Genomic DNA, 27,418 nt, shown 5'->3' on the forward strand with positions numbered 1-27,418 from the left:
TTAGCTTTCCCAGTTTTTAAAGGCCAGTGTATGTGAATGTTGCATAAGTCAAAATGAGTTGTGAAGAAAAAAAACTTCAAGAAAATATGATCTTATGTAAAAGGGCATTGCCATGTTCATTTAGCTGTCTTGTGATGGATATTTTGGATGTTTTTACATTGATTTATACCAGTTGCTCTGTATTTCAAGAGCAATGCATTTGCATAAAGGCAGTTTGGCAGTTTAGTTTCATTTGGTGGGGCATGATGTACTGAATGGATATTTGCTCTTTACTTCTGAGACGCTCATCACTGTAGTATTATTCAGAGCCTAACAAGCATCTGTCTGCTTGGGTAGGGAGACAGGAAAAAGAAGAATTTGAGAAGGAAGAAGAAGTTTCTAATTCTACTGAAATACTTTTTGCATAGATATATATGAATTTCATGAGAATGAGAAGTAAGGCATAAGAATGCTAATCATACTGTGAAGGTTATGAAACGTCTTGGAAATTTTGCAGACCTAGATTTTCATGAATATTTGGGGCGAATTTCTCAGATTTTCTCAGTGAACTTCAGCCAGTGAAAAATGGCAACTTGTAGATTCCACTTAGAAACTAGAAGCCAAATATGACTGTCCAGGTTTAGTTCTGAAAGCAAAGCATCTGTAACATCCAGGTGCTTCTATTTATGCATTATCTCTGGTATAGATGGGATAGCTCTTCTTCTTTAATCATCATTCCTCATCATTTTTGCATCTGCACATTTTCAACATGCTTTGTAAAGAGAAGAATTGAGATTCTCAGACATAAACTGGTAGCCATCTGCAAAAAGCCACCCCAGCTTATTGCACATAATTAGATTGCTGAAGTGTGTGAAAAGACATGAACTAATTTTTTACAAAACTCTTACATTTATTCTCCTCACTGTTTTTCTTATGAAATGCCAAATCATACCTTGTTTTTTCACTTGGAAACTTAGTTTTCTGACCATTATTGCTTTTTAACCTCCTAGGGTCGAATCCCTGTGAAGTGGATGGCCATAGAGTCCCTGTTTGACCATATCTACACAACACAAAGTGATGTGTAAGTGTACATTCTTACATACTTTCTGGTTTGTGTGCTTGTTTATGGAGCTGGGGGAGGAAGCACAGCAAGGTGTGTAGGAGCCAAATCCATTACTCTTCAAAGAAACATGAGGGAAGTCTGGATGACACCATCAACTGGTAATGGTAGCTAAGATTTTTGCTGTTGAATTAAATCTAAATAAAAGGTTATCAGTTAGTTATGTACATAATTCCTGTTGAAATCATCTGTTCACGTGACATGATTGACTTTGCATATATAGACACGAGTTTACTAGTAGAGTTTGCTACAGATAAGGGTCATACCTGAATTTCTCAGTTCTGTTCATCACTTGCCTGTAACACTGAGTGGCAGAAAGGAAGGGGAATTTAATGCCTGACCTCTCCCCTGTTGAAATCAGTGACAGAACTCGAGTCAGCTCAGCTCAGTCCAGTTTCAGTGCCAAGATACAAGCTTATTTTCATGATTAGGGAAGAAGAGACTCTGAGGATGGATATGCTGGAATTTCCACCTGTGATGAAAAGGAGGCAAAGCAACCACAGCTAAGCTATTCCCATGCCAGATAAGCATGGCAAAGGAGTATTTGTAGATATTTTTAATTCAGGATTAGATACTTTCATTTCTTTCTGTCTGGGGTGAACAATGCGTGTGACTAGTCACCAGACAGACTCTAAAGCTAAAGATTATTTATTTAGGAGAAAAACCTCTAAAGGACTGTAAAAGCAGCAGTACTTAGGCCTAATTTTCTGCTAGGTAGCATCTTGATACCTTCTAAGTCTGTCTTGAAAGAGAGCATCTGACTAAAGTAATGTTTTTGTTACACTTAAATGGAGTAAAACAATTTGGGCAGCATTGCACTTTGAGGGGAAAACCACTTCAGTAATAGCAGCAGGTCAAAATATGCACCTTTAGATTTATACTAAAATTATTACCATTCACTTCCTACTCTTCTCTCTGCAGATAGAGCAGTTTTAGTGAAATAAAATATTTTGCATGCCTTGGAAATTCCTACAAAATGCATTTCCAAAATATTTTCCTTTACTTTGTTTCGTTTTACTTTACTTTGTTTCTGTTGGAGTAAGAAAATAAAAAAATAGCGATAATTCTTGAGAGAATGTCAGTTTTACTTAGGTCTGCTTACAGGTTTCTTTGGGTCCCTTTTTATCCTCCTCAGAGCACCCATTGTGCTGACTTGCTTCTCTAAAATTACTTTTCCCAAAGAACCGTTAAAATTCCTTTAAAAACTTCTTAGCAAATTTTTAATTTCTTCATTTTCTGCAAAACAGTTTTGTCACCATGGTTTGGGGCCAGAACAGATTGTGTTGTCATGTAACTGCCTCTTCTTTGATTGCTGATTAATCATCTGGATCCAATAGCCTTCCTCCCATTTCCTGATGGGCTGCTGTTAAGCCCAGGAGCCTGTTTCCTGTCCATGGGATCCAGCACCATGCAGAGATTGCCCAGCTGCCATCAAGCAAGCCAGCTCAGAGCCCTGGGCAGCGCAATGTGCCGGTGCTGTGTCGCTTCCCTGCTTCCCAGGGCTGGATTAGGATCTCCATGTAGAGCTGTGCTGATTGCCCAGCTTCCCTGGAGCTTCCTCAGGAGCGTGGCATTGTGCTGTGCACGTCAGCACCCAGGCAGTGCCAGAAAGGGTCCTGCTGTGCTTACACCGTGCTTGTGTCTCGCTGCTGGCTTACCTTTGCTGTGTCATTGTACATGCAATGATCCAGGAGTGCTGTATAGCAGCTCCTAATTTAGCCCAGTTCCTGCAGAGCAGAACTGAGACACACACACACAGCTGCAGAGCAAATCCTCTCCATCACCAGGTTCCACGATAGCATTTCAGCAGACTGATCAATTAAGTACTTTTTCAGCGTTGATTGATATTTTTAGATCATTGCACTCACTGAAAGTACTCTTCTATGGCTATTCTTTGTTGTTTGTGGTGATGCAGCTATATTTTAGGTGAAAATATTACTCAACAACCATTCCAATATGCTCTTTGTTCTGGTATTCTGTGTTTCTGCTTTCACCCTCTTCCTTCTTAAGCTGTCCTGTATAGTTAGTGGTTAGCAGAGCTTAATAACAGCACCACTTTCCAGCATTTACAAAAACCCCATTTTTGCTTCAGAGGTCAATGACATCAGTGGAAAGCTAACCTACCATCTTCCTCTTCACATACTTTCTTTCCTGGCTTTTTGTGATCATGTTTTTATTCAGCTATAAAAATAACACAGTGGGAAATTCTTCTTCTCTCATTTCTCCTCCTTAATTTGTATAACAATCTGAAAGTACTTCAGAATTTTACAGCATTCTGTTCTAATATGTTCACTTACTGGACAACTTCAGTTAAGAAATTATTCATCTGATCCCTCCTTCCGTATTCTGTAAAATTCCACTTAAGCAGAAGTGGATTTTAAAAATAAAACCTGCCATGCTCCAAAGTTTATTTGAATTAATCATGGACAGAATTGTAACCTGATGGCAGAGCATAATTGGCTTTAAAAAGAGTATGAGGAGAAATATTAATAAAGTATATGAAAATGCTATAAATATTCATAAGCTTTCAAGAATGTGCAGAATGATTAAAAATTAATTCAGTGAACGCCATTAGGGAGAAGAATAGTAGCATACCACTTGAGACCATGTGAGAGTCACTTTGACTTCTCTGACAATTCGGGAAGTTTTATTGCTGTACTTTTGGGGTTACCATTGTTCTTTAAAACGTGAGAAGTACAGGTGGGATGGAGTCAGACAGGAGGTGTGAGGTATTTGGCTAACATTTTCAGATGGAATTTTCATAGGGAATTAGACACGGCTGTTTGGTTTGGCAGTAGGTCTCTAACACTTCCTAAAATTTTCTTAAAAATGGAGTTTACAGAGAAATTGCCCAAAGCTAGCATTTTTCATAAATTGTATGTAATTTTGCTTCCAGATGCATCCCATTGAGCAGCCCCAGTGTTGGCTGGTTTCCTTCCTTTTGAACATCCAGATTTTGTTAGTTGTCAGTTGAGCAGATTCAGTGATTTGTAGCTTCTTTGTGAAGCTTGTCACAAAAAGCCTTTCACTAAGAAAAGAAAAACATTTTTTTCCCCTTTTCTGGCTTGCTCTCCAGAAATGGACTAATTTATCTAAATATTTCTCACCCATTGTGCAAGGTCTTTTTGTTTGAGCTCGGCAGTAAAGTAAGTTTAAAAATTCACTATTTCTTCTGTTCATTTCTGAAAATGGTTTCTTCTGTTCTGTGGAAAAGTTCATTTTAGGCATTTAGTATTTCCAGAGGAAATTCTTTGCTCTTCTTTCATCAAGTCTAAGAAGAAAATTAATCACTGAATCACTGAAATCACCCAACAGACCTGCTGAAATCAAAGGTGTTACTTGTGATTGGAATAAACACATTGTGTTGTCTCATAGTTGAGACAGCAAACCAATCCTGTGGTAAATCTGTTAATTTAATTTAGAGTTATTTATGAATACAGGGGCTAATTAGGGAGGTCAGACTGTTGCAGGAGCACTGTGCAGCAGAGAAATAAGTCTTTGGGCTGGGCCACCAGAGGAAGGACTTCCTCTTTCTGCTGTCTAGAGAAGATGGACCTTCCCAGGGTATAATGAGCTTTTGTCAATGGATAAAAGAGGGGTATCTATTTTCTCTACTGTCTTGGTTGCTAACCTTTTCAATAAACAGTATTTGGGAACAAGGATGGCATCTGTGCAGCACCTCTGGCTTGAGGTGTCATGAACTTTGTTGGGTTCTGAAAATGCTAGGAGGAGATTTGTTGTGTAAATGCCACACTAAGCTCCTGAAACTTACCACTGTGTATAAAAGCTCATTTTGTCTTTTTCAGATGGTCATTTGGAGTTCTGCTATGGGAGATTGTTACTTTAGGAGGCAATCCTTACCCTGGTATTGCTCCTGAAAGACTCTTTAACCTCCTAAAAACAGGCTATAGAATGGAGAGGCCAGAAAACTGCAGTGAAGAAATGTAAGTAACTCTTGATCTGATTAGATTCAGAACACATTAATAAGTACACTTGAAAAAAAAGTTTAAATAAATACCTCATAAATACTATTCTGTATTTCTTAGAGATATAGTCAAATATCTTGTGCTTCAAAGAATTTCATTAAATTAGTGAACAGTAAAGTGAGGGGAAAAAATTGCCCACAGAATGCCTACAGCTATATCCAAACCATTTTTAGGTATTGAATAACATGCTTGCCAAACAATTAAAAGAGTTTGTACATTCAAAATTTCTGAGGGTGGGAGAAGGAAAAAACTTCCATAAAACACAGTGGTAGCTGAAATATTCAAGAAAATGTTGTAATACTTTCTGCAAATGAAACAGATATTCTATGCACAGTCGTTGTTGTTTTGGCATTCCAGAGGAAAAATGATACTTTGCCCCAGAAATCTAGACCCTTGAAGATAAAAATTTTCTGTGACTTGATAAACCCATGGCTTTGGAGACAGTTCACAATTTGTTGGCTGATTTATTAAAACACAGTCAATGTGAAATATCTTTTGTCTGTGATCATCCATGGCATTTGGAGATGAGGCATGATTTTATGTTCAGCCTGCAAATCTGATCGTGGCTGTGGTTTTTTCAAAGTTCCCAAGCTTCAATCATTGTGACCTCTCTTTTGACTGATTTTCAGTTGGAAGGATGCTTTGACCACATCTGGGCTGAGAAAACAGTTTAAATAAATAATAGTATAAATAATAGGGTTTTTTTTTAACATACATAGAAAAACATTAAATATTTCCAAATTTAGGGTAGTATAGGAGTTTACAAGAATGAGTGGCAAATATTGTCTAAAAAATGTATAATACTAATTTTTTATTTGTTTCATCTCAGTGAGGAATACTCATTCCGCAAACATGTTATATCACTGATAATTTTTAGTTTAGACAAGCTGACCACTGAGTTTCTGGGATTTTTTTATTAAAGCTAAATCATGGTTTTCTGACTTTTTTCAGATTTTCTTCTGTTTTACTTAGAAATTTTCTGACAGCTTGTGAAAGCCCACTTTAAGGACCATTTTTCTCAGATTGCATTCTCTCCTATATCCAGTCAAGTAGGAGAGGGATCGTGGATGAAGGCATAAAATGCAGCGCTTCTCAGTGGCTTCCTATAGTTCTCATAGCCCACTGTTTCCACCATTAGAGCACTTAAGTGGACAGATCACTCAGTCCTGAGAACAGCTGAGCTAGAAAAATTATATGAATGGCACAGATTGGAGAGTTACACTTCCAGAACATGCCAATGTCTGTCTGATAGTCACTCAACTATAAAACTTGAATTCTGTTCCCTTTCTTTTCCATAATCTGTGCTATAGAAGGCAGTTAAAGAGAGAATAAATATATGTTTAATCAAAAGCAGAAGTAATGAAAAGAACATTAGTTTCTGCAAATAGTCTTAAGCTAGGCTTCACCTTTGAAGAAGTTTACTGAAACTAAAGAATTTGAATCAATGAAAAACAAAATTCTGCTTTTTGGTGTAACAGCAGAGTTTTTCAGGTTGATACACAAGGATTCCTCAGTGTCATATACAAAGTGAATTAGAAATCCGGCATGCTGTCCTACACTTGGGGTGGTCCCTTGAGAAAGTGAAACCTAAGACTACAGTCCTTCAAGGACAGCCAAGTGCATCATCATTTAAACTCATGGAGACTCTTGAAAATAAAAGCCCATTGTTGTGTCAGTTGTTAATTCCAGGGAACATTGAACAGAACTCACAACAGAGATTGAGTGGATAGCCTTTGTGCCACAGTTAAGTTCAGTACTATAAATCATTAGAGCAGAAGCTCTATGAATGACCCATTTCTAACAGTTTGGGGGTTTTTTCACCCTGTGATGGGTCCCAGGTACAACCTCATGTTGCGCTGTTGGAAGCAAGAACCTGATAAAAGACCAACATTTACTGAGATCAGCAAGGAACTAGAGAAGATGATGGTGAAGAGTAGGGTAAGTGTGGAAAGCATGGATTCTGAAAGTTTTCATGGCCTTCTGAGTTTCAATGTACAGAAATAATTACTTTCTAATTTTATTTTAAAGCAAAGTAATTTATTTTTCATCAAATCTTGAAGCATTTACATGCCTAGTTCCTTCCACATGCATGCAGCTTTTTGAAAGCAGTACTACTTCTAATAGCTTTGGTGACTTCAACCCAAAATGTGGATTGATTATCCTTAACCTGTCTGTTTTCTTTAAATAATAGTAATTATTTAAAAACCATTGTGAGAAGTTATTCCTAAATTTCACTCCTGAATAAATAACATTAGAGAGCCAGAACTAGAAGAATGTAGTATTTCATGCATTTTAAATTAGTTGAAAATGCTTGGTTTTTTTTTTCCATCAAAGCAATTCAGCAACTTAAATAAAAACCAATGAATTCTTATTGATGACCTAAATACTTAGTTTTAGAACAGCAACTAAAGCTTTATTTGGCAATATTTACATAATTATTTTGGTGTAGTAGCTTTTGAAAAACGATTTTGAGATTTGGGTACCTTGTCCTTTAAGCATGCGCATGTATCTCCGTATATGTATTTCAGGCATATACACATGGATCTGGCATACCAGAAGCTGAAGGTCAAACAAAGCAGTCTGTTGGGTGTTCTGCTGATATGCAGAATTAAGTAGGGGAAGTATTCATACATCTCTAGCAGGGACAGTGTTCAGGCAAATCAGCTGCTTCCAGAGCTGCTGTGGCTGCTGGAAAGCAGAGCCTCCTCAGGTGCCAGAGGTTCTAGAGAAAGATACATGCAGTGGGTCTGTTCTTTCCTTGCTGTAAAGAAAGCAGGTGCACACTTACCCTTTTTTTACCCAAGCAACAGCATTGCCACACACATTAACGCAGCTTTTTGTGTATTCATTCCTCAGGACTACTTAGACCTTGCGGCTTCCACTCCCTCCGATTCCTTACTGTACGATGATGGGCTCTCAGAAGAGGAGACACCTCTCGTGGACTGTAATAATGCTCCCCTCCCTCGAACCCTCCCTTCCACATGGATTGAAAACAAACTCTATGGTAGAATTTCACATGCATTTACTAGATTCTAGCAACACACAAAAAAAAAGTTGATTTTTCTTCTGCACTGTTCTCAGACTCTGTAACCCCATTACAGTGTTTCTTGTCTGAATGAAGCCAATCAAAATTTGCTTGGAAGCTTCTTTTGGGTTTTTATTTTTGTTTGTTTGTTTGTTTGTTTTTTCTTTTGGTAAATGTCGAAGTTTGCATCAGGATCATCCTTTAGTCATTTTGCAGCTGTGTCTAAAATAAGCATTTTAAAAGGATGTGAAAATAAGTAAAATGACTAGATATCATACAGTAAAAGTGAAAAAAAAAAAAAGATCAGGGAAGTATTCTCAGGGGAAATATAAAATGCTAATGAGTATCTAATTCAACTATCCTGTTGGGGGAGGCTACAGCATTTAAAATATGTTAGATCCTGCACCTCTAATTTAAGCAATAGACTTTTTTTTTTTAAATACTGTTTTTTACCATAACTCAGTGATAGGATTCATCTACAACATTTTTCATTTATTAAGAAGGATGTCTAAATTTCAGCTGCTATTAGTACATTTTGGATCTATAAGCTGAAATGTATTTAATGTATCATAGGATGAAAACAGATTATTATATACAGAAGGTAGAAATACTGTATATAAATATTATATACAGACTAAACTGACTTGTAAAATCCTTTGAAAACTTAATTAACAATGGGCATTTTGAAAATATCACCTGTTTTCACGTCCTTTGATTTGTTATGAACATGTTAGTACTAAACCTCGACTGAATGATGTAGCAAGTGTTTTTAAAAAGAACATATGCTTTCATATTGTGATGGTGAGATGGACAGTAAAAATGGTTCTTGCCAAAACTCCTATATTTTGTCTTCTGATTAAATATTCTACATGGTTTTAGATACTTACTAACATCACAGATACTTTTTTCATTCTTCAAGCAGTATGACTTTTGCAAAGTTGGATCTTTTAGTTTAAAAGTTGCCATTAATACATGGCTTTGGGTCTATTTTTGATCTTACACCTTAGCTATTATTTTCTTCATTAGGTTCACTCAACTGTTGTTGATTTTGGGGCACTTAGTGGTCAGATTGTTAAAAGAATGAAGTAGCAGAAAAAAGTTGCCACAAGGTTGATGGCAGATGCTGAATGCTTAATAAGCAACAGAATCAGATTTCTGTTTTTGAAAATCTCAACCGTTCTGTTGCTGCTGGTTCTGCGCTTGCACAGCTGAATCAACATGGCGCTAAGCACTCTGCATCCATTTTGGTGATCACTTGTGCCTAAACACAGAAACAGTTACTGCACTCAATGCAAATAATTACAGGCCTGAAATACAACTTTAAATGCTGAATCAAGACAGGAGTGCTCAGCACTTTGTTGGACTTTACTCAGTTGCACTCCTGGGATTTCCTGAAATTAAGCAGGGGATCCCTGGTGGGGGTGTGAAAGCGTCCCCAGAACCTCACTGAAGCCAAAGGAAAAGCACCAGTTTAAGTAAATCTCTATCATTGAAATGGGCTTTGGATCCTGTCCCAAATAGGTTTATTAATTCTTGGAGCATTTCCTGTACAGCAAGAACTTTCTCTTGCAAAGCAATATATTGCTGCATGATTGCTAAAATATAAAATTATGGAAAGTTGGAGGCTTATGGGAACAACAATTCTTAGCATTTTATTATGCACATGTGCATGCATGCACACAATTTTTTATTGAGTAAGCACTTTAATTTATCCAGGGTTTTTGCCTGCATCTGAATTTCTGCTTCAGGGATTTCAAAACATCATTTATATGAATTGATTTGGGACAAAATCCAGTGGACTGGCTTAAAGTATTGAAGGGAGTTTTGCCAAGGGCCTTACTGTCTGCACATGAAGTTATGGTTCTTCAGTGCAGAAAAAATTATCTGTTTTCATTTTTAGGCATGTCATACCCGAACTGGCCTGAGGAGAGCCCCGTTCCACTCACAAGATTCGATGGCACTAACTCTGTGTTTTCAAGATATGCAAATGATAGTGTATATGCTAACTGGATGGTTTCACACTCAGCGGCAAAATTTATGGACAAGTTTGATAGCTAAAATTTTCTTTGTGAAAGGTAATGGACTCCTGAGGAAAACAAGGAGGCAAAGAGTGGGAAGTCCATTGGCTCGTTCTTTGTACAATCAACAACTCACTTTCAAATTGGCAAACCCCTTTATTAGTAGTTTTTAAAGTGTGTTATTTATGCTGAAGACTATAATTGGTACTCTCCCCTTTCAGAAAACATATCAAGCTGGATAAGAGTTGTAGTTCTGGTACTTCTTTCTAAGTTGCCAGTTTGCAAATGGTTCCATTTGGCAACTTCTTAGTGCAAATGGCCTTGCACTTCATCCTTGGTGTTTTTTTAGACTAACCATCCTGTGTTACAGCGTTCTGGGATGGTAATATGTACTTGAACTGCTACTTTTATAGTGGCTGTTAGCATACAACCACTTGATCTAAGCAGGAAGCACAAACAATATATAGAAGGGAGGAGGGAAACAGGCTCCCAGATTACTGAGCTTGCTATCAAATGACAAGTGTTAGAATGACGTTGGCACTAACAAAGCCAATATCTTGGTTTGGAAGCAAACATTTAGTAACTCAATAGAGGACTTGAGATTCAACATTTGAAGTCTTGTAAAATGTATTGTCTTGTCTTAATGAGAAGAAAAATTTGTTTTATTAGTCTTAACTTCTTACCTTTAGCACAATGGAGATAAATTTGATACAAGATAAGCTGTATAGACTGATGGCAATCAAGAGTGTTTGTCTGACACATTTACTTTCCATCATTGACATATTAGTAATGTTAAAGCATACAATCCTGTACAACCATAGCTTCTTTTATGAGTTAAAAATAGGCCATACGGGATTTTTAGATTGAATTCATAGAATAGGATAGTAACATCATAGAATGGTTTGTGTTGGAAAGGAACTTGGAGGTCATCTAGTTCCAACTCCCTGCCCCCCAGCCCACTTCTCTGTTGTGGGGAGGGATACCTTCCACTAAAGCAGGTTGCTCAAATTCCCATCCAGCCTGGACTTGAACACTGCCAGGGAGGTATGTGGCATCCACCACTTCTCTTGCAAACCTGTTCCAGTACCCCACCACCTTCACAGTAAAGAATTTTTTCTTAATATCTAACCTATATCTAAATGCCTCCTTTTAGTTTAAAGCCATTCCCCTTCTCCTAACATTACATGCCCCTGTAAAAGACTCCCTGTCCAGCTTTCCTGTAGGCCCCCTTAAGGTACTGAAAGGCTGCTCTAAGGTCTCTCCAGAGCTTTCTCTTCTCCAGGCTGAACAGCCCAAACTCTCTCAGCCTGTCCTTATAAGTGAGGTGCTTAGCCCTGTGATTGTGACCCTTGTCTGGACTCACTCCAACAGGTCCATGAACTCATTATGCTGGAGCCTCCAGGGCTGATGCAGCACTCCAGGTTGGGTCTCACGAGAATAGAGTAGATGGGGAGAAACCCCTCCTTGCCCTGCTGTCCATGCTGCTTTTGATGTAGCCTGGGATACAATTGGCTTGTTGGGCTGTAGAAGCACACTGCCTGGTGATATTGAACATCTTCCATTCTCCAACCAGCCTTTGTGCTTGGGATTGCCCTGACCCAGGTGCAGGACCTTATCTTGCCTTGTTGAACTTCACGAGGTTTGTGTGGGCCCACCTCTCAAGCCTGTCAAGGTCCCTGTGGATGGCATCCCTTCTCTCCAGTGTGTCAGCTGCACCACACAGCTTGGTGTCCTTGAAAAACTTGCTGAGGGTGCCCTCGATCCTGCTGTCAAACATTGCCCATCCCAATACCAACCCCTGAGGAATGGCAGTCTTCACTGGTCACCACTTGGACATCAAACTGTTGACAGCAACTCGGAGCGTGACCATCCAGCCGATTCCTTATCCACCACATGGTCCCTCCGTCAAATCCGTGCCTCTCCAGTTTGAAGACAAGTATGTCACGTAAGACAGTGTCAAACGCTCTGCACAAGTCCAGGTAGATGGCATCACTCTTCTCTTATCCACCAGCACTGTACTTCTGTCATAGAAGGATATTTGTAGGGTTTGCCCTTAGTGATGCCACGTGGGCTGTCACCAATCACTTTTCCATATTTTGTCATCAGGTTCCTTAGCTGGTTTGGAATCTGATCTTCCCCTGTGGTGGGTGGTTCTTTATTCTCACAGTCCGTGCCTTTGCCACCTCAGCAAAGGGGCTTGTGTAAACTTGGGCCTCAGTGGCTGAAGAACTTGCTGGTGACTGAGGCAAAAATGTCATTGAGTCAGCCTTCTCAGTGTCCCAGGTAACCAAGTCTCCCATTTCTTTCTGGAGAGGGCTCTCACTTTCACCAGTGTACCTGTAGAAGTTTTTTTTTTGTTGCCATTGATGTCCCTGGCCAGATAGATTTCTATAAGGGCTTTAGCTTTTCTGACCTGATCCCTGGCTGCTTGGACAATTTATCTGTATTCCTCTCAGGCTATGAGTCCTTGCTTTCACCCTTTTTCTGTGGGGGAAGCATAGGCTTCCTCTTGTGTTTGAGTTTTCCCAGGAGCTCCTTGTTCATCCATGCAGGTCTCCTGATGTTTTTGCCTGACTTCCTCTTTGTTGCATCGCTCCTGACCTTGCAAGAGGTGATCCTTGAATATTAACCAGCTTTCTTGGGTCACTCTTCCTTTCAGGGCTTTATCCCATGGTACTCTACCCAGAAGATCCCTGAAGAGGCCAAGGTGTGTCCTCCTGATGTCCAGGTTAGTGAGCTGCTGTGTGCCTCCTCGCTGGCCTGAGGATCTTGAAGTCCACCATTCTGTGTCACTGCAGCCAAGGCTACCCTTGAGATTCATGTTCCCCACCAGCCTCTCCTTGCTGGAAAGAACAAGGTCCAGCATGGCACCTCTCCTCATTTACTCCTCTGTCACTTCGAGAAGTATCCTACCCATGTATTCCAAGAATCTCCTGGATTGCTCCTCCCCTGTGTGTGTTGTCCCTTCAATAGATATTGGGGTAGCTGAAGTCCCCTGTGAGGACCGGGGCTTGTGAATATGAGGCAGTGCCTGTCTCTCTGTAGAGGGTCTCATCTGCTTGGGTCTCATCTCCTGGCTGGGTGGCCTTAGACCCCCACTATAATGTCACTTTTCCTTGCCCTCCTTTAATCCTGACCCATAAACTCCTCATCCAACCCCAGTACAGCTCCAAACACTCCATGTGGTCATGGACCTAGAGGGCAGCATCCCTTTCTGCTGTACCTGTCTGTCCTTCTGAAAGGGCCTGTATCCTTCCACTCCAACACACCAGTCATAGGAGCCATCCTACCACATATCCTATGCTAGTATGCACAGTCCTGCAGGTGTGCACAGTCTCCTACTGCTCTTGTTTATCCCCCATGCTATGTGCATTTGCACAAAGGCATTTTTGTTGAGCCCCTGATGGAGCAGACTTACTGGCAGGAATGGCTGGAATTCCCTTGCACAGCACTTCAGGTTCTGTCTTGCAATCCCTCTCCAGGCTCTGGGCATCCCTTGCTGGTGCTGGCATTAAATGAGTAGGAGTGGAATGGATAGAGGATTCCCTCTCCCAGCAACTTCAATTTAATGTCTTCTTCATCAGCTTGGCAAGCCTGTGACCAGAGATGCTTTGCCTGTTCCCTGGCAGATGGGCCCACATCAGACTCTGTCAGCCCAGGTTTTCATCGCGAGTCCCCAGGAGCAGCCAGAGCCCTGGCTGTGGCACTAGACCCCTAACCATTTGCTAATTTGCTAGATTCACCTGGCCCTTTCAAAGCCCTTCCCTTTGACAGGGAGGACTGATGAAAAAGCTGCCAGCACTTGAGTCCCTCACCGCCACTCCCAGGGATCTGTAACATCCTTGGTCTTCCTCAGACCAATCCTGGCTGTATCCCTTGTACCACATGAAACAACAGCACAGATAATGGTCAGGAGACTGTGTAAGGCTTGGCACGAGGCTCTGGGTGACATCCCTGCTATAGCTCTCTGGTAATCTGTCAGGTTGATAAGTGGGTCCCTCTGTGCCTCTCAGAGGAGAGTACCCTGCTACTCTCATCTGTCAACCAGCTCGTGCTGGTTGTTACACAGGGAGCAGATGGGGCTGCCTTACTCAGCTTCAGCCTCACTTCTGATGTGATGGGTCCTCCCTCTACAGCCTGCAGAGTGCTGAAGTGGTTCTGCAGGGGCACCTCAGGCTTCAGGGAATCTCTTCCTCCCACAGGTCATTTTAAGGGTTCATTCTTTTGCCTTACTGACACCCCGCCTCCCGTCTGTATGTGCGTGGTAGGGGAGTTTTTGCCTCTTTACTGCAGGCTGCCCTTGGAACCAGCCATCCAACTTCTTCACAGCCTGAAGTTATGTTGTCTTCTCACCCCCTCCTGCAGCTCTGCCACAGGATGTCCTCTGCCTCAGCATACCTTTTGCAGATATTCAAGTACAGAGATTTTGTTTGCAGTATTCTTAAGTGGGTTGGAGACCACCTCTCAGCTCCAAAAGGCATATACTGCCATGCACAGAACACTGCCATCATATAATTCCAAATAAACCTAACACCTTGAAAGTAACAAATAAAAAACCAGTTGCACAGCAAAATTGGTCTAAAACACTGCTGTTGAAACTACACAAGGAAAATGTCACTGGAATTATTTAAGGGGAAATACAAAAATGTTGTCCATACAAAAGTGACTTGATATTTGGGAGAACAATCAGACTGTGAGTCATGTTCTATGTGGAAGAGTAAATGATCAGCACTACTTTTGTGTTTATTTGTAATCTACCATGGTTAAGGGTAACCTTTAGTTTGCTACAAATGTTGGGATGTAAATCCCGAGTGACTCGTTGTTAGCGTTGTGATGGTTATTCTAAATAATCCAATTCTACCAAAGCTTGCTCCTGTCACAGTCCAATTTAGATGTTTCAGATCTGTTTTCGGATGTTGTTTTGTGTATCAACTTTATGTTTCCATTAAAGTCTGTGATTTCAGAAACATGGTCTTGAGTCAGACTGCCAAAACCTGAACACAGATTTTCATTTTGCAAAAAGTGGGCGATAAAATGGTGTGTTGGAATTGAAAGAGCTTCCCTGTTGGATTGCGTACTTGATCCTGTCCTGTTTTTGGACAAGCAGTAGGCACAGCAGCTTTTCCTTTGCACAGACATTTGCCATGTTGAGTAATGCTTCTGCACAGCAAGCACACAGCTCTGTATGCAGGAGTGGCTCTGCTATGATACCACAGTGATCTTCATTGGCATGACACAACATCAGAGTGCAGGCTTGGAAAACAAAGGGCACTGAAAATTAAACCCTTTATATGGGCTGTTTTTTTCTATTGAGGGATCTATGAGAAAGTAGACAAAAATTACACTTGTGGTAACTTCATGCTTTGTTTAGTTGTTTTCCTATATTTTATGTCTGTAAATGGGAGTTCCTCACTTGCCATGAGCAACAAAGGCATCAAGAATTTTTGTTTTGTCTGGGGTTTTTTCTTCCTTAAATGAAGAATGTAACTTTATCCAGTAAGTATCTTCAGCAACAGTATGCAACTGAGAGATGTGAAGCACCCAGTTTCTAATCCCAACAGCCCTATGACAACATTGCTGGACAGTAGGTGAGTGGGACAGTAAGTGATGCTGAAATAACCAGTGGATGCAGGGAGTAGTGTGTACTTCAGACTTTCAGCATAAGTCAATGTTGTTTCAGCCATTAATTTGTATGAAAAATTCACTAATAGTTATTGCTACCTATTCTACTGGACATAGATGATGCATATAAAATACATACACGGTCCATAATTACAGTTTCCATGCATAATAACCTTCATTAAGTGCAGTTTAAAGAAAAATTACATGTTTTCTAATCCAATTAATTTTGACTCCCTTCCTGCCTCATGAATGTTGGCAAGAAATAGATTATTGCTTTTAAGTATTCATTCATAATATGAAAGCTTCTTATGTCTTCTGTTTAGGCTATTTTTGTAAATATTTCCCTTGAAGTGTTTCCTGTTTGTTCTGTGTTGCCACTGGTCAAAATGGTGACAATTTTGTTTCAGTTCCTCTTTGGAGAGTAAATGTACTTCCCACATGGGAAAAAAGTGATACAGCAGATGATTATTTCCATCGGTGCCAGAAATACTTATGCACTTGGCTGCCCTGAGGAAAGTGAATTCAGAGGGAACAAATGACTCACCTAAATATACAGGTTGGAGGGAATAACTTTCTAAAAATTCTGCCAACCTTTTCTAAATATCTGCAGAAATGATATGATTTACCTGATCGTGCTTTGAGTTGTGACACATGGGGGAGAGCATGAATCTTACATGTCAGTACAGTGCTTAGAACAGCACAAGGACATTATTACAGTGTTGGTTTCTACAAACTTCCAGAGGTAGGATACTCAGAAAATCTACTGTGAGCTTCAAGTTTTAATTTGTAGACATTAGCTTGTTTCATATAGTAGAAGTTCTTAAAAATATTATCCCGTGGATATGAGGTATGTAATGTTTAAATCATGGGGATTTCATCTACAATTTGTCATGCAAAATATGCATGAATCTCTATGGTACCCTCAACTGGACCATAGCAATTCTCAAAAACACACAGTAAAAGCAAGCTTATATTCCTTATTGATTAAGTATCAGTCTCATATGAACAATACAAGCTTCTAAATACATCTAAAAAGAATATTTCTACTCTAACTTCTCGAAGTTAAAAAAAAAAAAATTGCTTATAATTTTGAAATACTTTGTTTCAAAACTCAGCTTACCTGAAACCATTGTTTCTCACTGTAGCTGCACTGGTAAATTTATAACAAAATACTGGAGATAATATTCAAAAGCACCTGCCCTTAAGTAGCACCAGGGAATGTTCTCCATGAAGAGAGTGCAGATGGGCCATAATGTGATGAATGGTTTGATCTTTTCAGCCCAAGCAAACTTGCTGAAAAAGAATTGAATCATTCCTTAAAAATGTATGCAAGTACTTAAAATCTTAACAAGAAAACCTAAGCTATTCAGATCCTCTCTACTTAACTTAATAAAATTCAAGTAGTCCCTCTGAAGTTAGTGGGATCTTTCATAAATATATCATTCATAGACATTTTCTGGTCTAAAATCCAATATCCCAAGAGTCAGCTAGCAAGAGTACAAAGGGTATTACCAAAATGTGTACAAAGCCTTGGTGTACCCATCCCTGGTACAAATTTTAACTTGCCTGTTGGGAAGCAGTCTGTAGAATTAGGTACTAGACACTAGAGAATAGGTAAGCACAAATAAATTTCTAATTTATACCTAGAAAAGATAGTGAATGAAGTATTTTTTTTGTATTTTTCAAGTTCTCCATTAAAGCTGAGTCGTTCATTTAAGCTGTTTTGTATTTCTCATTTCTAAACTTTGGGACAGCAACCTGTGTCTTCCAGTTACAACAGAGAGAGAAATATGCCTAATGCATTCTGAGAAAATTAATAGTTCCTCTCTTTTTATAGTGTGGGTTTTTTTGGCTTTACCTGATCTTTTAAAGGGTTACATGTATCTTAAAACAACAAATTTCTTGCTGAAACCTTTTTCTTTGAGCTGTTATCAAAGTTCATTTTGCTGATAATGTTCTGAAGTTAAATAAAAGCATATTGCCTGCCTGAGGATAGATAAGTAAATCTTCCCTTAAGATCATCAGAAATAATTAGCTCCTTGTTTGGGTTAAAAAGGTACAATTCATAAAAATGCAACTTTATCTCATCTGAAAGCGGTTTCACATGGACTACAGAGTAATCTAAACAGTGAGAACAGTTTAAGAACATTGCAGCTGTACTTGCCATAGATTTGAAATCCTGAACAATTCAGCCTTGATCTGGATATCAGCCAATCATTGCAGTTCCTAGTCTGATTTTTCTGCACTCAGCAGGTCACATAAATGATTGTTAAAGCTCTTATATAATTTTTCAGCTGTTCAGGACTTTCCTTCCTGACATGATCACAATCAAAAGAGTTTGATGTGAACACTGATTTTCATTTGGAACATGTTCCACTTTCATAGCTTCTTGCCAATGCAGTTTCTCTTCTGAATTGACTGTGCTTAAGGATGGAAGTATTTTAAAATTTTTAATAAAACTAAATCAAATGAATATGTATTTTAAGCATTTGGTTTGCAAAGAATCTTGCTTGCTTGTATTTAGGCATATTTGAAAGTTACTTTGGGGGGAAAAAACCCCAGAAAACTCCACTTAGTCTTTCAGAGAATGTAATGTGGTGTAAACTCTAGCCTAGTGAAAATCAATAAACCAATAGGATACACTCATCCTACTTTTTTTGCCAAACTGCTGCCAATGACAAGAATAGTATCCCTTTATTGAAGAGTATTTCATGAAAAAGGAAGAGATTCAGAATAAATTCTTGTCTGTTGGAAAAGCACAAAAATAAAAAGGGTGGAATCTCAGGTAAGGGGTGGCTGATGAGACAGATGAGGAGGCTGAGTGGGAGAGCTGATCTCATTCATTAAGAAAGCTGATAAAGATTCATCTTCAAATTATTAAAAAGCTTGGAAGAGCATTGTAAAGAATGAAATATGGGAAAAGTGTATGAAAAGATCCAAGAGATCACTACCCAGAGCTGTAGAATATTTTTTAAAATGTATACAGAGCTTTGAGAACCAGCCAATGAGAAACAAGCAGGGTTAACTGTTCTCCAAGATAGTTTTTGTGTGGTCAAGAGTGTGTCAGCAGAAGACAAAAATTATTATTTCTGGTACAGGGTATAAATAATTGAGGGAGATTTTAGCATTGAGTCAGGAAATCAGTTAAACGCTTACTTCACTGTTTTTCCTGTGCAGAGGGTTTCTGAACAGTGGCCTGGTCCAGCCAGCAAACAGAAAGGCATAAAGTTTATGCTGACTATAAGGGTTTTTATTTTAAAACATTGCTGTCGGAGGTCTAACCCAGTGTTGTTCTTCCAGGATCATTTGTTAAAATGAATTGTGACAGTTTGTTAAATACTGAGGAAAACCAGATGATGTGAGTTTTTGTAAAAACACTACAAAGGATACTTTAACTTACACTACACAGTATTGATTCCCATTTTTACATGCACAAAGATAAAGCAAGCACTCAAATTAGGCTACAAGAAGTTACCATCAGAGACAACTTTGGAACCAAACAGAAATAATGTTTATGGAATCTATTCTATTTGCTTACTGAGTCTCCATTATGGCTTCCTCATGTTAGAAAATCTGAAATGCATGCTTTGAAATGCTAGACCTTAAACTAGATATTGCTTCTTATTGTTACCATTTCAAATGATAATTATATTTACTAGGCAACACATAGCAGAACATTATTCGAAGGTATTAAACCTTGAAACGCAGTGATATGAATAGCACATATTACCTTCATTGCTATGAAAGGCATCAAGTCCACATTAAAGACCTTGTCATACAGGATTTAAGCATAGTTCAGGAGTAACTGAAACTTACATAAAATTGTCAGCAGCATTTTAGCATTCACAAGTTAAGCTATTTTTTTTTGCCTCCTACACATGGCCAAATTTTACGATTTGCATTTGTCTGCACTTGTAATGAACATCATCATGTTTTGAGTGTACATCAGTAATTTAAACACAGCTTGCACACAGCTTCTAAGATGCTTGAGTTGCAGAAAAAGTCAGTTTAGAAAAATTTTTATCTCTATGCTTATCCTGTCATAAATATGATTTGTTTTTTAAAATAGTGCAAATGCTTGCTTGTCTAGCATAGTGCCAGAACTGGTAACTGACATTCTTTAAATTCAAATTAAAAAGAGAATGAAACTGAAACAGAAATGTCATTTATAACTATTCAATTCCATCTAGTAAATACTTCTGAACTTGATATTCCATAATTTAAATGGGGTGCAGGCTGCCAGATCAGGTCTTTCTCATTCTCATTCTAAAAATAGGGACAGGAAAGGAGAAGCAAGAACATATTTTCCTTGCTCTTGAGAAGGAGTGGGAACAAATTCAAGTGATTTTCAAAGTATCTTGCTGTTCAGCTCTCTTGTAATTGCATTTCTAATGTAAAATCTTGCTTTGAATTAATTTGATTTGGAGTTTCATTTTGCCAACAGATGTGAGTCATTGTAAGGTGCTCATTAGCAAAACTTTTTCGTAACAAAGATAAAACAATAGTTACAAGTCAGCAATTAAAGAGAAGCTTGTGAGACTGCAAGGAATGCAGTGACATTTGATCCTGACTTTGCAAATCAGTTCATCCTTACATCCTTACCCACTGCTTTTATAATGATAACAATGAAGTCTCAACAGCAGACTTGAACGCTTTTCCAAAATCAGCCACTGCTTTTATGCACCGCAGGAACAGATGCAAATTTCCTTTAAAATCTAAACAAAGTATTTTCAACTGCTCAACTGAGGTGTGGTATTTTTTTCTGGTTGTCTGTTGCTATTCTGTGGCACCCAGGAGGGTTCTCTCTTGACAAGGGAACCTTCCTATTGCCCCGTGTTAACACTGTTACAGCCCCGTGGGAGTTTTCCAGTCATTGGTAAAGTACTGCTAATAAAATCAAAGTAGTTAGGTGATTTTATTATTACTTCCATGCCATTTTATGGGAGGAGTTTAAAAAGATGAAAAATGTTGCACTTAAAAACAGTTTAATGATGTATATGCAACAATTAATAGCACCAGAAACAAGAAAAACAAATAATTTGTTTTATGAACTGGCTGGAGTTTTCACTCAAATGGAGGAAGATCTTTTTTGGCCTGTGACAGACAAGTCTTAACACTAGCAAAAAACCCCACATCCTAAAATGGAGTAGATAAATATTGCAAACAATGGACCAGCACAGTACAGACAACAAATAATAAAAGTTTCTTAGTCTCTGGTCCTGTCTAGTGAATGAAGAAATGAACACTGGCTTTGTACTAACTGTTTGCTAAACTATCAACATGGATGATCATCTCTGTACTGGACCTTTGTACAGTTTTGTTGTTATTTTGTGTGGAAGGTAGTGGTGGTTTTATTGAGTGCTGGGCAGGCTCAGTGGGTACACCTGATCATGCAGTAACACATTTCAAATACTTAGATACTGAGTATTTTGTACAAAACATAAAGCATGTCAGATTAAGAAAGCCCAAACAGTTTTCTTTCGAGAGACTTGAGATACTTATGTGAATAACTTGAGCTTTGGTGAATGAGGCTTTCAAACACAGAAAAAACGCCAACTGGATAACCAACCAAAAGACCTTGATAATTTATATTGTTATCTCATCAGACAAGGAGTGTTGATGAAAGATTTTCTCACTTAAATCTTCTATACAGAATGTTCTAACTTCCTTCTTTTGCTGCATCCTAGGTAGTCAAGTCTACAGTTTAAAAAGTAATGTAGTAAAATTTATTTTAAATATGTTACTTTTTGGTATTCATAGGTTACTGTTCTGCAGTACTGAAGGACCAAAAAAAAAAGGAATGTGTATTTTTTAGTATGTTTTGCATTACACTGAGTCTTCCAGTCAAAACCCTCCTATTTGTTTTCCATTCTAGGTACAGAATAGGGTCGCTTGGACTTTGTTTTAGAGCTGCTTTGCAATCAATGTATTTGTGACAAAATTTTCATCTCTTTTTGGAAGAATGCCTGCAGCACTTCTTGGTGCTATTAGACAGCAGTAAAGTATAGTAAAGGTGTTTTTGAATAGTCAGAAATAAAACAGTATAGAATTCTAGCATTGCCTGCATGGATTACTTTCCATATATGCTGTTACTGCTGACTCCAGTGTGATACCCTGGTGCAGCTGTGAGTGAGCAGTGGAACCCTGGGCACACAACCCATTGTTCCTGCCAGGAAAAATAAGGCCATGTGGCCAGGAAAAATGCTCAGCCACCACTGCAGAATATTGCCTGTTGCTCTCAGCTAGAGCATTTAACACAGCTCCCTGCTTGTCCCTTCTGTATTCCTTTTCCCCTGTAGCACCAGCCAGAGCAATGCTGTATTGGTGGTACAGGAATGTTTCCACAATCCATTTGCTACTGTCACAGAGCTCAGCAAACATTTGTTGCTAATAGTAACTATATGTTGATTTCAAAGAGAAAAAGTCATTTGAAGAGGTTGTATCCAAAAAATTCTGATTTATCCTTCCATACACTTTTCCAAATGCTAAACAACCACTATTCAAAGAAAAAAGCAAGTGGACTACAGTAAGCACTTCTGTTATCAGAAGAAAGCCTTTTCAGATAGTAGATAAAACTAAATCATGTTTACATTCACTTACAGCTCTGGTTGTATTGATTATGTTTTTATGATAAGTTGTTACAATAAGTCTTCTTTCATGACTTAGTACCATAATTATTGAGTCTGCTTTAATGTATGGAAGGACTCTATATAAATTTAAAGTCAGTTGATACTGTTTTCTAATGACAGTTTTTGAAAGGAAGTAATTTAGCAACTGTGATCCCAAAACAACAGGAAAAGAGCAATCCATAGCAGTTAATTTCCCAAACATTATATAAATTATATAAATTATATGCTTCTGAGTCCAGAATTTACTACATTATAATACCAAAGAATTATTTGATCCCAAAACACTCCATGAAAAAACATAGTCCTTCAGCACTTGAAGACGTAGAGGCCAAAAGCCTAGGCCTATGACAAGAAGAAAATGTTGCTCAATGCAAAATAAAGGGCACAGAAACAATAAATATAGGAAGATTTTTGAGTGGTATGTTGGTAGGAACTAATTTCACAGATGCACTGTCTCTCCTAAAGCAAAGTCAAGAGATTATTGCAGTCTCTGAAAGCAGCAAGGTAAAATGCCCTGACATTCCAAGCACCTTTAACACACGTGGTTGATGCCCCACGAGGACAGTAAGACTGAGTCCTTTCAGAGGTACAGAGCAAGCCCTGGAGTGGGCTTTCAGTGCCCCAGCTGGTGCTGGCACTGCTGCACTGCCAGGTCAAGCTTGGCATTGCCCAAGGCAGATGGGAGTTAATTCTGAGAAGCACATGGCCTCTCCCAAGACCCCGTTTCACTGCCCAGAGCAACAGGATGTGTTTGGACAGGAGCAGTGACAAAGAGTTACAGAGTGTAACTTCATGAGAAGCTCAGATTGAGGATTTTAAGGGATATAAATCACAATGATAAAAAATACTGTAGGAGGGTTGATTTCAGGCTATTAAAAATCCTTCATGATTTTGGTTGCATTGTTCAGTATCTGTTATAAATAATTTGCAACACTTAAGGAAAAAGAAAGCAGCTTCACATGGGATCATGTTGGAATTGTGCCATCAGTAAAGCTGAGCTGTGGTATTTGACAAAGCACCTTGTGTCAAGACAAACTAATGACTATTGTTTGACAATTAAAGCTCAGAATTTTCAGGCAAAATAATGAACCATTTTTCTTATTCTACATGCACGTTTCATTTTGGCTCAAGAGGTTAATAGAACAAAACTATCCTTTGTTGAAGGATTGCTTTTTTTCTCTTCTCCTTTGGCCTCATTTACATTACTCCTTCACTTTCGTATCATGTTCTCAGATCAGCTCTTCTGTCTCTTTTTCTTTTGTTTCTCCCCCTCCAGCCCACACATATGCTTAAAAAAAAAAAAAAAAGAAAAGGCACAAAAAAGAAAACCAAAACCACTAGAGGCTGGAGCTATTGCTGTTCTGGAAAATGCTTCTTTTTTGAATAAGCTATTGCCAGCCAGCCACTTCCTTTCTCCCAGCTGCACCAATTTAAGAACAGTGTTTAGCAAAGTTTAGGGAAATATTTTTAAAGTCTGTCTCCTAAATAACCATCCCATCATAATATTTTAGGAAAATTCAAAGCTGAGTCACATAAATTATAAATATATAATATATGTAATATTATAGATCTATTATATATAATATATATAAATATATATATATTATAATATATATAAATATCTATATACTATTGCCCTCAGATGCTAGGAGGTCTGCAACTACTTTAGAAAAATCCCCAGGCTGAAATGAATTGTGTCTTAAAACACAGACATTTCCTAAATGTTTTACTGCCTGCTTTATTCACAAACAACGTGGGAATTCCTCTGTAGGGGCCTGCTAAGATTAACACCAAATAGGAACTATAACATCTGTCAGCATAAATATAGGTCTGAGTTATGAAGGAATATCTAATCTTAGAATAGCTTGTTCTGATAGAAGAATCAGGAAACTATACACAACATCACTGCAAACCCATCATTTTTCCTGACATGGTAGACCTTTCATACAGAGATGACTATGAATACTCATCTTGTATCATCTTGTAACATCTACAAGAGGTTAAGAAATCTATTTTTTCCTTCTCTCAAACTGGAAAAAAACAACCTTTCTGGTAGAGAAGAAATTCTGGTAAAGAGAGAAAACTGGCACTTAGAGAAGAAGAAAAAGTATTCTGTATAATCTGGAAGGCCCTGTATAGCTCTCCCCATATAGCTGCAACAAGCTCACGTGCAGGACAATAGAAGGACAATATTCAGAGTCTGGTGGCTCTCTGTAGGCCAACCGGTGGGTGCTGCAGCATTGTCAGAGTTTGTTTCAGATCTAGAATGTAGGGTTAGTGGACAAAATCAGTAATTTCAGTTATTTCCATTCCGTTATCTTCTTGTACTCACAAATATGTCTACAGAACACACTGCAGTCTCCAGTGTGTCGGTGTCTACTAAACTCCTACTCATTATCCACAACAAAGACAACAAGCAAGATGTTCAACAGTCATCTGTAACATGCAATACTGAAACTTTGCATGAGGTCAGGTTTAAAATAGTAATGAAGCCACATTTAGCTATTTTGAGGAGTGCATATGTGAATATTTAAAACCTGATAATTCTCTTCTATGAATATACTTTTCAAGTATATTTTTGAGGGATACTTAAAATGATGATTTAACATTGTGACAAGTTTTAATGGATAGCAAAGTGCCTGGATGGACAGCTGGTCATACCTGTCAAGTGTCTTTTCCCTGTTCATTTAAGGTATTCCCTGGAAAGACGTTTTCTGTTTGAGGGCTTGAAACCTAGACTGAACAGATCTGGTCCTTGGACACCCAGCCCCCTCCCATGCTATGTGCTGTAGCTATTTCTGAACAAATGGATTTCTGCCTGCCTGAAGACAAAGAGCTGCTCTGTGCTAAATGGGGTACAGACCTCGGCAGAGCAGTAACATGACAAAGCATGCAGCCTCTGCTGCTCACACCATTGGGGCTCTGTTCTGAAAAGCCCTCAGTGCCTGCCTTTGAGGCAGGTGAGCAGTCAGGCAAATCCAGCAGAGTGATGTCAAGTTAGGGGATGCAGGCCTGTACATAATAAGCCTTTATTGGCTTTCTGACTCTGTTCTTGATGAGTGGGACCAACAACATTTGGTATATACCTGTGGAAGAGCATTCCTACCTTACCTGCTTCCTGAGCTTTACCCTTTTAAACTGCTACAGGCCACCATTCATGCACGTGGCTGAAAGCTGCATGAGTTCCCAAAACTGTCTTCCTTTCAGGTCAAGCCCTGCAGAAAACTAATAATTAAAAAAAAAAAAAAAAAAAAAAAATAGTGTAATATAATGTTCTTCTGGAAATACAGAACTGTTCATAAATACTTGGATAAGTAGAAAATAGTTACTGGTAAATTCTGCTTCTTGTTTCCACAAGAAAGGCTACATCACAATTTCATGGTTTTGCTAACATTTGAGAAATCAGCCTCACTGTGCTGCTGCCGGACCTCTGCGAGCCATAGGGCTGGCAGAGCAGCTGTGCTGTGTGCGTGGGCAGTGCCGTGCGGGGCAGTGCCGCGCTGTTCCCGGGACAGGGTCCCTGTCCGGTGGGCACAGCGGTGTCCCAGCGGTGGCAGGGTCCCTGTCCGGTGGGCACAGCGGTGTCCCAGCGGTGACAGGGTCCCTGTCCGGTGGGCACAGCGGTGTCCCAGCGGTGACAGGGTCCCTGTCCGGTGGGCACAGCGGTGTCCCAGCGGTGGCAGGGTCCCTGTCCGGTGGGCACAGCGGTGTCCCAGCGGTGCGAGCAGGCAGCGCACGGGCCGCGCCCTCTCCGGGAGCGCTCGGTGCGGCCGCGGCGCTGAGGGGCCCGGCCTGCGGGCGCTGCGGGCGCAGCTGCGGAGGCTGCATTGATCCGCCCCGGCTCTCGCCCTCAGGCGCGGGCTCCTCGCCGCTCCCGGGGCGCATCGCCGCGGGCACGTCCCCGCCTCAGGGCGGGGGGAGGGAGATCCCCGGCCCGTCCCTGCTGCCGCGCGGCGGCGGCAGCGACGGCCCCGCTTTCCCCGCGGGACTGCGCGGGGGACGCGGGCCCGCCCCGGGGGCGGTCGGGGGCGGCCGGCCCGTCCCCTTTAAGCGGAGCGGCGGAGGGTCCCGCCCGCTCATTTCCGAGCACGCAGGAAGTGCAGCCGGGGCTCCGCGCCGGCCCGCGCGGTGAGTACGGCGGCACCGCGCCCCTCCGCCCTCACGCTCCTCCCGGGCCCCGCGCCCCTCACCTGCCCGCCGCTCTCGGCCGCCCCTCCCCGCTGCCGGCGGAAGGTGCCTCGCAGCGCCCCGGAGCCCGCTCGGCAGCGGCACCGCGGCGGGCCCGGCCCCGTGTCCCGGCCCGGAGCGGGCTGCGGCCGGCACCGAGCGCCCCGGGCGGCCGTGGGTCCGCGCAGCCGGGGCCGCCGGGGGCTGCCCCGACCGCCCTGGCGCGGCGGCCTGGCACACCGGGCCACTCGGTTGTACCGTAGCGCTGTCTCAACAATAAAATGAATCTGTCCCTCACGGCTGCGTTTCCATTGTGTTAGCTGGCCGTAGGCGTGCTGGGAGCGCGGCTGTGCAGCCGCAGGCAGCGGGATGCAGCAGGCGGCCCCCCCGCCACAGCGCAGCGCTGGAGCGGGCACGGTGGCAGCGCTCGGCCGGGCTCCGGGGGGGCCTTTGGGCTTGCTGGGGCCGTGAGAAACCCCCATTCCTTCCTCCAGCCCCCCCAAAATAGGGGAAATGACATTGGGGGTGGTTAATTATCCTCAGTGGAATGCTGAGCATTGTTTAAAGTATGGTTGACATCTGTTCGTTTTTGTCAGACGCTTTCTTGCTCGGTAAATTCTGTGCTCTCGCAAACTGAGAGAGCTGGAACGTTTTGGTATTGAACATAAAAATAAATTGTGTAATTGTCACCAGCCAATTAATTCAGAAATGCTAAAGCAGAAATGGGGAGAGGGGTGTTGCAGTTCTCAAGACCATTTTATCCCTAAATGTGTAGAAATTTAAGCTTGATAGCTCATGTTTTCATTGAAGTGTTATTCTGTGGTTTTGTTGTTTGTGGTTTTTTTCTCTTCAAGTCCCTCTGTCAGGTGGAA

At 40.4% G+C, this 27,418-nt stretch overlaps 3 protein-coding genes across 12 annotated transcripts in view; 2 read left to right on the forward strand and 1 right to left on the reverse strand.

The window, feature by feature from the left end:
• Positions 1-15,095, forward strand: part of RET (ret proto-oncogene) — a 220,916-nt gene extending 205,821 nt beyond the window's left edge. For 4 of the 8 annotated variants that reach the window (XM_086899683.1, XM_086899680.1, XM_086899685.1 and 1 more), the window contains 4 exons: positions 990-1,060; positions 4,906-5,043; positions 6,924-7,023; positions 7,942-8,951. In XM_086899683.1, coding sequence (XP_086755809.1) covers positions 990-1,060; positions 4,906-5,043; positions 6,924-7,023; positions 7,942-8,121 — 489 coding nt within the window. In that variant the 3' untranslated portion in view covers positions 8,122-8,951. Of the gene's footprint in view, positions 1-989; positions 1,061-4,905; positions 5,044-6,923; positions 7,024-7,941; positions 8,952-10,010 lie in introns of those variants that run through there. The other 4 variants (XM_086899679.1, XM_086899681.1, XM_086899682.1 and 1 more) reach the window with 3 other exon arrangements.
• On the reverse strand, positions 8,311-26,367 carry LOC111931024 (uncharacterized). 2 transcript variants are annotated; one of them, XM_086899689.1, is made up of 3 exons: positions 25,491-26,367; positions 16,871-17,043; positions 8,311-15,446 (listed from the first exon to the last, which is right to left on the reverse strand). In XM_086899689.1, the coding sequence occupies exon 1, from the start codon at positions 26,262-26,264 to the stop codon at positions 25,788-25,790; it is 477 nt and encodes a 158-aa protein (XP_086755815.1). In that variant the 5' UTR covers positions 26,265-26,367; the 3' UTR covers positions 8,311-15,446; positions 16,871-17,043; positions 25,491-25,787. The 2 variants fall into 2 exon arrangements, with proteins under 2 accessions (XP_086755815.1, XP_086755816.1); XM_086899690.1 differs by having other exon boundaries at positions 12,316-15,381.
• CSGALNACT2 (chondroitin sulfate N-acetylgalactosaminyltransferase 2) overlaps positions 26,338-27,418 on the forward strand; it is a 32,957-nt gene continuing 31,876 nt past the window's right edge. The window contains exon 1 of one of the 2 annotated variants that reach the window (XM_086899688.1): positions 26,338-26,507. The gene's annotated coding sequence lies outside the window, so the exon portion shown is untranslated. The remainder of the gene's footprint in view (positions 26,508-27,418) is intronic. The other variant, XM_086899687.1, reaches the window with a different exon arrangement.

Source organism: Cyanistes caeruleus, chromosome 8, assembly GCF_971803275.1.
Source record: "Cyanistes caeruleus chromosome 8, bCyaCae1.hap1.1, whole genome shotgun sequence".
Lineage (NCBI taxonomy): Eukaryota > Metazoa > Chordata > Aves > Passeriformes > Paridae > Cyanistes > Cyanistes caeruleus.

Excerpts from the sequence above, each read along its gene's own strand:
- LOC111931024 (XM_086899689.1), bottom strand. The coding sequence starts at position 26,264 with ATGCGCCCCGGGAGCGGCGAGGAGCCCGCGCCTGAGGGCGAGAGCCGG.